The sequence below is a fragment of the Palaemon carinicauda genome, chromosome 23, assembly GCF_036898095.1.
Source record: "Palaemon carinicauda isolate YSFRI2023 chromosome 23, ASM3689809v2, whole genome shotgun sequence".
NCBI classification, from domain to species: domain Eukaryota; kingdom Metazoa; phylum Arthropoda; class Malacostraca; order Decapoda; family Palaemonidae; genus Palaemon; species Palaemon carinicauda.
In genome coordinates this window covers 54,499,989-54,509,988 of record NC_090747.1, presented here as the reverse complement: position 1 = coordinate 54,509,988, position 10,000 = coordinate 54,499,989, and the positions used below count along the sequence as shown (strand labels likewise).

The following is a 10,000-nucleotide window of genomic DNA, read 5'->3' as shown; positions in this document are numbered from 1 at the left end:
CCAACATACCCAGCACCGTACGAACCTCTCTGACATTACACGGTCTCTTCAAAGCAACTATGGCCTCGCGATTGGCTTGCTTAGGAGCAACTTTACCCAAGCCAATCTCGTGACCCAAATAACTAACCTTAGCTTTCCAAAAGTTACATTTACCCAGATTCACAACAAGACCGGCGGCCCCAAGTGCCTCAAAAACTTCTTAATCTTACCAGGTGGGTCCGCCAGTCGTTGCTGTGTACCACCAAGTCATCTATATAGATTTCTGTACCTTCCAGGCCACAAATTACCCTGTTCATCAGACGTTGGAAAGTACAGGCAGCGTTCTTCATCCCAAAGGGCATTACTTTGCTTTCGTAAAGACCTGAGGGCGTCACAAATGCTGAAATTTCACGGGCACGGCCAGATAGGGGGACCTGCCAATATCCCTTTAACAGATCCAATTTTGTAATAAACCTAGCAGGACCTATCAGGTCCAGACAATCCTCAATACGGGGAAGAGGAAAGGAATCATTTTTAGTAACCGAGTTTACTCTCCTATAGTCAACACACATACGATATTTACCATCAGGCTTCTTCACTAAGACTATAGGGGAACTCCATGGACTTACTGATGGTTGTATGAGATTGTGCTCCAGCATGTATTTAATTTCGTCTTCAACAATGGCACGCTTCTCTGGACTGAGGCGATACGGGCTTTGCTTAACCGGAGAAGCGTCCCCAACATCAACATCATGCTGGAGCAACCTCGTCCTTCCTGGAGAGTCCTGAAACAAGTCAGAAAATTCCATAATTAGGTTTAGTATATCTTGTTTCTGAGGTGCCTCCAGATGCTCTAACCCCTCTTTTAATACACCTAAATTTTGCAAGTTATTACCTAGAGCATCTGAAGGCACCTGGTCCAAAACATCTTCCAAGTTTTCCTCAACAGGTGCAACCACACTCATAACTGGCTCAAAAACAATGGCCAACGGATCCCGTCTATCAGAAGAGTAAGATTTCAACCTGTTTATGTGGAAAATTTTACATTTACGACTAGTTCCAGGGGCTTCAACTTCATAATTGACCTCTGACAACTTTCTCAACACCTTCCAGGGGCCCTTGTACCTGGGTTCAAGGAAGTTGTCTGGGTCTGTGCTTAAAACTAATACCAAGTCCCCGGACTTAAATGAGCGTACCTTACACTTCTGATCAAATTTGGTTTTCATTGTAGCTTGGGAAGCAGACAAATTATCTTTGGCATACTTCCAAGCTACGGCTAACTTGGACTTAAGTTCACTAACAACTTCTCCCACCGTATGCTCTCCTCTCTGATTTACTTCGAGCAATTCATGGAAGATTTCCAAAGGTCCTCGAACCTTGTGCCCAAATATTAATTCAAAGGGAGCAACGCCAGTAGAAGAATTGGGAAAATTCCTTATGGCAAAGAGAGCAAAGGGAAGCCCTTTATCCCAATCCTCTCCTTGCTCATAACAATATTTTTTTAATATACACTTAAGGGTCTGGTGAAATCTTTCCACCACACCCTGACTCTCAGGATGGTAGGGTACACTGGTAATGTGCTGAATGGCCAGTTCAGCACATTTACTCTTAAATACCCTGCTTGTAAAATTCGAGCCGCAATCTGACTGAATTTTACGAGGCAGTCCATACCTGGAGAAAAACTCCACTAATTTGTCAAAACACTGCTTTTGAGGTTATTTTCTTCATTGGAAAGGCCTCAGGAAAACGTGATGCTCTATCCATTATGGTCAGGAGATGCGTAAACCCTAACTTTGTCCTAGGCAGAGGTCCTACCACATCAATTACCAATTCTGCAAAGGGTTCTCCAATTGAAGGCATTGGGTTAAGAGGAGCCTTGGGAATAGGTTGATTGGGTTTACCCATCACCTGACACACTTCACAAGTTCTTACAAATTTCTTCACCGAGGACTTCATTCCTGGCCACCAAAAACATTTACTCAACCTACAAAAAGTTTTACTTAAGCCTAAGTGGCCAGAAAAGGAGTCCTCATGTGCAAGGCTTAACACAGCCTCCCTAAACTTGGTAGGTACGACAATTTGTCTTAAACAAGAAGTCACATTTAGTTGATGAGTTGGGGGACGACTGACCCTATACAACAATCCTTTTAAAACCACAAACCTGGGCCTGGTCAAATCGTCAGTATTACCTAACTCAAATGAAAATTCATCTTTTTGGGCCTGTATGAAAGAGAGACGGTCACAATCGGATTTCAATAATTTAAACACTCCAAAACTAGAACTACTGCTACTACTACTACCTTCTACTAGCCCGGGCTTCTCTACCTCTACTTCTAAATTACTTAAATCTAGGTCATCATTATCAGCTTCTGCTGCACGCTTAGCAGAGGCTCGAGTAGTTATTGCCACAGGGCAAGCCGTGACCGAAACAATAGGAAATAATTCCTGCCCCTCTGCACTCAACATATCATTCCCAAGGATTCCGTCTATTCCTGGTATCGGCAGGCTCTCAACTACAGCCAGCTCAGTAACCTTATGATACCCTGGGAAGGACAGCTCCACCCTTACTAAAGGAGCAGATACCACTGTATCGGGAAATCCTCCCAGGACCACATATTCTCCAGTATAGGGAACTAAGTTAGACAAGGACCCTGCCAACACCAAAGATCTAGCGGAGCCTGTGTCCCTCAAGAATTTAACATAAAGTGTAGAGGTCTCACATTTCAATTTTCCTGGGTAGACATATTTGTTAAATGGTCATAAATCACCAGTGGACTCACACAATACAGGTTTTACTTTATCTACATCTGGTTCACTACTAACCTGGGGATCAACAGTTTTACCATTCTTACTCTCTGAAATAGAATTATTTGAAATTAGTGAGATTGGCGTAGGCTGATTAACATTATTTTGACTCTTATTTTGATTCTTTTGGAGGTAACGGCTCCTGGCTCTACATTCAGCTTGTCGATGCCCTGGCTTATTACACCAAAAGCAATTACCTCTAATTTGATTAGTTTTACCCGAATTGCCACGGTTAGAAAAAACCAGAGTGTGCCCACCACTCAAGTCCTTTCTGAAGCCACTACCAACATGATTACTCATGCTACTATTTGGGGTACTAGATTGGTTTTTAAAGGGACTATTCGACTTAGAAGACAAATTACTATTATTATTAGGGTATGAGGACGAGAAGTTACCAGACCCAGCCCGATAGGTCAGGACAAACTCATCAGCTACCTGAGCCGCCTTTGACAAAGTTAAAATTTTAGTGTCCTCCAGATGAACCCTCAATTCTTTACTACATACCTTCTTAAACTCCTCCAGTACCATCAGTTCCCTCAAGGAAGAGAAGGAAGCAACTTGACGACTTTTCAGCCAGTTGTCAAACTGCTCCTCCTTGAGACGAGCGTGCTCAACATAAGACATAGAATTGGGCTTGCCAGTGGTTCGGAATCTCTGGCGATAGGCCTCAGGGACCAAATCATAGGCCCTGAGAACCAAAGCCTTTACTTTGTCATAATCTCTGGCAAGGCCCTCTTCCAATGCATTATATACCCGGATTGCCTTGCCCGTCAATCTACACTGTATGAGTACCGTCCACATTTCTGTGGGCCAAGACAACCGGGTAGCAACCCTCTCAAAAGCTTTAAAAAATTCTGGTACGCTCCCCTCATCAAAAACTGGAATTAACTTAAGTGCACCCGAAATATTAAATTTGTCTGATGATGAGCTGTAGGGAGAACTAACATGATTAGGGGACCCTTGCACCTTGGCCAACTCAAGGTTAAGCTTGAGCAACTCAATCTCATGTTTCCGGGCCCTCTCGTTCTCCTCAAACTGCAGCTTCAATAACTCAATTCTCTTACAAATTACATGGAACTCCTCCTGCCCCATTACATGAGCAGAAGGTGTTACATGGTTAGGAACAGCCTCCTCAGCTAAAAAGGGGTTAGTTGAAATATTAAAATTTTTAACAGCCCTGGCCGGAGTAGGAAAATTGGCCGGACCTTCATACATAGCCTTTACTGCAGGGGAATCAGCGAACAGGGACAAACCAGGATTTATGCTCACATCATCGACTATGGATCCTTCTTGGTCCGACCCAAAATCAGTGCCACTCTCAAAATCGCTGGCTAGGCCGCTAGCTGCCTCATTACCCTCAGCCAAATCTTGGGACACTTTTTCCTTAACCAGTTTTAACAAATTGGCCCGAGTGTCAGAGGACTTATGAGGGATCCCCACCCACCGGGCACACTGTACCAAATAAGCCCTTGTCAAAACTCCAAAATATTTTAAACAGTCAGCCGAACCCAAGAATTCCGACGGGTCAAAAGTAAAGTCCTTCATTTTAATGAAAATAATATCCTATGGGGAAGGAAAGCAACTAAACCATAAATCAAATATCAACAATAAATACTGTCACATCAATCCAGAGCTGAACTGCTCCCCCAAACACCGAGTACACCTGCGTACGATCCTGTCACGGTCGCCACTTGTTACGACCTGTGTAGGCCGTAGTTCTGGTTCTTTAAACTTTGATTTTTTAAAGGAATCGTAGGCAGTACATTATTTATGTAACACGGTGAACTGAGGGAAGACAGAACAAAAACACTGGAAAAATCTAACAATATTTATTACAATACACTTAAATAAATTCAACCTTGCACCAGGAGTAACAAAAAGCTCTTAAGACAAACAACAATGAGTAAACAAAAATGTCCTTGAGGACTAATATACAGAGTCCTCTAAATACACAAGGTTGACCTATATCTAATAATCTTAACCCTAACAAAGAAAAACTAAACAGATCAAAAGTATGGCTCATATATTAAGCCGGGCCCACAAATATCAACAAACCATTACCCTATTACTAAACAGATAGGAATAAGGAAGACAGGAGAAATGAAAAGGCAGAAAAACCTTAAAATTACCTACCTACACACACAAACATTAAAGGCTAAACCAAATACCCAATTATAAAACATAACTCAAGGCAGCATACTAATACACATACCACATTAAATTAAAGGCATAAATACTTATACATTTACATAAAAGAATTATGCTGAGAGTCATAATTTATAGATATATGTACATATCTCAACACTGTATTACCTATCCGTGGAAATACTTATAACCGTACTTATCCACACATGGATTAGATGACAGATAGGGGACGAACGTTCATCAGCATCAGAGGGAGTATCATTAACACCAGGAAAACGGGCTGGGCATATCCGTAACGATTATAAAAAGATCGTAACTTTACCTGGGTAATGACTCCCTACTTTCCTCCTCACGGACCCTTGGTCCACAGACTAGCAGCGTAACAGATGTGATGACGCTCTTGGATCACGGCAATAGTACCTCCAACAGTGCCGGGACGGAACGACGGCACCGACTTCCCGCAGAATCCTCAGGCGGGGAAAATAACGCCAAGCGAAGGTCGCAAGTGACACATACACTTGCAGGACGTAACAAGCGAGGTGGCTATCGCAGGTGACAAAACCCCTGCCTACGTGGTCCGTGATCCAAAGAAGTGTACAATATACCGCGGGTGGCTCAAAGACACCAGCGAAATAATCCTCCCAAGGCACAATTCCTTATGAGGGAATAAAAGAGGCGTCTACCAATGGCTGCTGAATTAGGATATACGTCTGTGATCAAGGCACGGTCCGAACTGAACATTCCAGGCAGCAGTAGTCTCGTCCAAGGCTCTCACTAAACACCAAACACTCGGAAAGAAGAATAAACAAAAGAGTTAATGGCAATTCACTAATTAACGACGAGGAGAAGCGAAGGTTATCACCGAACTCTTATGAAAAGGGCAGTTAACTTTTACTCCTGCCGAAGAACGAATTTATTTATAAACAATTAAATAACCTACTTTAACATAACACACACATATATATATATATATATATATATATATATATATATATATATATATATATATATATATATATATATATATATATATATATATATATATATATATATATATATATATATATATAACAGTCGTTCCTTGCAGATATGGACACGAAAATGCGATATCCATGTCATAAATCAGTGTTTTTTCATATATCTTCTGTATTTTCTCATCTTTTATATTTATATTGAGGGGATAAGAACATTATAGCGTCCCCCCTTCTCTCTCTCTCTCTCTCTCTCTCTCTCTCTCTCTCTCTCCTCTCTCTCTCTCTCTCCAAACATGGCTGTGCATGTGTCTATTTTACGAAGCTTTTTTTTATTCGTATCTTAGTTTAAACTTAACTATATGCAATTGTTACCAAAACTTCCTTATTGCCATAATTGTTCCATATAAAGCATTTCCTGCGTAAGACATCATTTACGTGATACTTTAAAGTGTATATTGATGATGAATATTTAGATTACCTTAACAATTTTCTTTTCATTTCTAGAGCTTTAACATATTATATACAAAGTTATTATTATTATTATTATTATTATTATTATTATTATTATTATTATTATTATTATTATTATTATTATTATTATTATTATTATTATTATTATTAGGTACTTCCAAATATTGAAAGGCATTTATTTTTTACTGCCGTATCGAATAATATTTTGATAAAATTTATGAGTTACTTTCCTCCTTTCAAACGACAAAGATCTAGCCATAAAGATTTATACCTTATTACATTAATAGAGAGAGAGAGAGAGAGAGAGAGAGAGAGAGAGAGAGAGAGAGAGAGAGAGAGAGAGAGAGAGAGAGAGAGAGGGGGGGAGAACGATCTAATTTAATGTTGTTTTTGCTCTTGAAATATCTATTTTGGGTGTTTATTCTTGTAGTTTATTCTTTTCCTGGTTTTGTTTCCTCACTTGCCATGTTCACCCACAGAGAGAGAGAGAGAGAGAGAGAGAGAGAGAGAGAGAGAGAGAGAGAGAGAGAGAGAGAGAGAGAGAGAGAGATAATCAATGCAGTGGACCTTTAGTTAAACTTCTTTCCAACCTTTGTCGATGAAAAAACAAAGTCCTTTCAAAGAAAGCAATCATGTTACCCAATACAAATTGGGAAAAGGCACGCTAATTGAAGAAGATAATGAAGAAACTAAAAAAAGGAGCATTAATCTCTTTGTGTTAGCGTGTATATAACTGTCTGGTAAGACTATGTATTCAGCAACCTCAGTAAAGCCCTCCCTTAAAAGTGATGTGTTTTATCACGCAATGTTACATATGATTATGGCATTTTCTCTCTTGTGTGACTTACAGGTAAGTCTTAGAAACAAAATGATAGTTGCGAAATGTCATTGGTAGGAAACAGATATAAATGGTTAAGTATTATATGGAAGTTAAGTTAGTATGCAAGTAAATAAAAGGAAGAATTATTCTTTTACATGAGAGAATCGTTCCGGTTCAATTATATGAGAAAATAATTTGTCATACATTGCACAAATGATATAAAATTCATATATATAAAAAAAAAAGACTCGTGGAAAGGGGTGGAAAATTTTTATTGGAAATTTCGGGAAGATTATACTAAGAAAATTTTTGCTCAACTGTTCATTTTGTCCTTTATTTTATGTAAAAACAAATTTATTAGTTATATAATGATGAAATAATACAGTAAAACTTTTTAAAACCTAAGTTTACTGGAAAACACGCAACAGAGTATTTTGATATGGTATTCAAAATCTTTTGGTTTCAGTGTTCACACAACAAAACAGGTTTGTGAAAAAGGTAAAACTTATATCATTATTAGAATTACCGCGTTTATAGCTTTTTGCTGGGACAATCGTTTATTACTGCTTGCCTTTCATTATATTCTTTCCTATGAATGAAAAAGCCGATACAAATATAAATATCTTTTTTATTTCTTTTTAACTGCACATTTTTCTTATTAGATTTCCTGTATTTTATTCCATGACCACTCTTTATTTAATAGGCTATAATAGATTGCTGTAAAACAATTTTATTTTGTAGTTACTAGACTACCCTGAAATATTGATATGTGTTTGCAAACATAATAGGCTACAGAATTTATTTACTCAATTGTTTTGCAACCATTTACATAGTATGTAACCTTTTTCTCTATTGTCCTGAAAACCTTTTCTTTCATTATTATCCCCAGTATCCTTCTCCACGTTGTAATTCCAATTGAAAATCTGTTATTATAACGAAAATTATTTTAGGTTTATGTATAGGTGTGACCGCTCATGTACGTATGATCTTCATAACAGTATATTAGGAATCACATCCAGGTAACTATATTTTCGTTTAAAAGTGAAAAAAAGTTTTCACTGATATGAAAGCAAAGGAAATAAAAAAAATTATATCATCAAACTCATAACAATACTTGCTAACTAACAGCTGGCTAAAATAATCATTTAAAGGAGACATAAAATTACAAAAGCAGATAGTAAACTCATGACACAAAAACTAGCTCAACCGGATCGGGTTGAGCTGTCTTTATGAAATCGGTGATAGAAAAACACAAACTAGGAGAATGTATATCTGGTAGTGACTATTTCTTTTCTTTCTTTTTAATTCAATGTTGCTAGGCGGCATTTCTTAGCAATCCATGTTTGCCAAAGGTTATAATCATGTAAGCGGATGAGCTTTGGGTGTGGAGGAAATGGCCCCCTAAATCTCGATGAGGTCACTGGCAAAATGGGTGACGGATTTTGTTTAAGGCAATGGACAAATTTTCTCTTCGGCTTCTACCCCTGATGCCTGACAGTTGATCCTACCAGAATTATCATGGACTAGCGGGGGTTACTTGCTTTAGTTAGATAGGTACTGCACATCACAAGGAACTGGTTATCCTTTGATGTATCTAACCAATTAATCCTCTATGGATTTAGTCAGTCATGGAAAGAGACGAAGACAGAATGGGCCCCAGTCTCCTCCTAACAGCTCCCTTGCACACCAGAAACAGAGAGAGAGGAGAGAGAGAGAGAGAGAGAGAGAGAGAGAGAGAGAGAGAGAGAGAGAGAGAGAGAGGGAGGTTGTGGTTTAAGAGGTCATTAATCACCGATGAAATTTTAAATAATTATCAGAAAAATCAGAAAAAGAATCGTCAAACATTTTGGAATAGGAGGTTACAAATAGTGAGAGGCTTGTAACGGTAGTAATGGTTTGAAGGTAATTTAACTATTGCCTAAAGTGTACCACCTGAGATGCATTGGTATCACTAATTACTGTGAAAGAATTCATTAAATTTATGCAATATATTTGCAGGTAGTTATGAAATAGCTTCGTCCTTTACTATATTATTAAAAGGCTATAAACACTTTAAGGGAAAACCTTTAATAAAAAAAAAATAATAATAATGAAGTAGTAGTTGTTATGATAAAGATAACATCATTGGGTATTTTCTATTAATCTGCTTCCATAGTACATAACTCCTTAAACAGTTACTGTTTCATGACTCGATAAATTGAGATGATTTGGTCAGAATAGAGAGCTGGAGATGGTGGCTGCACAGAAAAGAGTGAACAGGCCACGCGGAAAGAAGACATTTGCATTGCCAGTCAGAGAGGCAATGCATTAAACCTATTTCCCAAAGCAATATGTTTATTCAGGAATCGTTGTAGGATTTAGAGACTTGGATAAGATTAACATAATTGTATCATTATATATATATATATATATATATATATATATATATATATATATATATATATATATATATATATATATATATATATATATATATATATATATATATATATATATATATAAACGTTGTTTAGAAAAAGTAGGATAATAGCCCAGTGAGGAGAGAGGATAATTAAACAGATAGGATAGTGAACATGAGTGTAACCACAAACAAAAGAACTCTAACCCAACGCAGAAGAAAACCCTTTCGCTGAGGCCATGCAACTACCTTTGATTGTTTAAAAACAGATTTCTTTTAAAAGAAAAATCAAAATGAAGTTAATTGTGATAAATAGTTGTTGAAACGTGTACCATTTTGAGTTAAAAAGAATAATAATGATTTTAGGAACATCGTAAATCCCGGATATTTATGAATAATTCGGTAGGG

General features: G+C 37.9%; 1 protein-coding gene across 1 annotated transcript in view; it reads right to left on the bottom strand.

Moving 5' to 3' along the window:
• Positions 1-10,000, bottom strand: part of LOC137617589 (uncharacterized) — a 52,527-nt gene that overhangs the window by 1,914 nt on the left and 40,613 nt on the right. Inside the window, exon 2 of the mRNA XM_068347597.1 lies at positions 609-1,666. Coding sequence (XP_068203698.1) covers positions 609-1,666 — 1,058 coding nt within the window. The remainder of the gene's footprint in view (positions 1-608; positions 1,667-10,000) is intronic.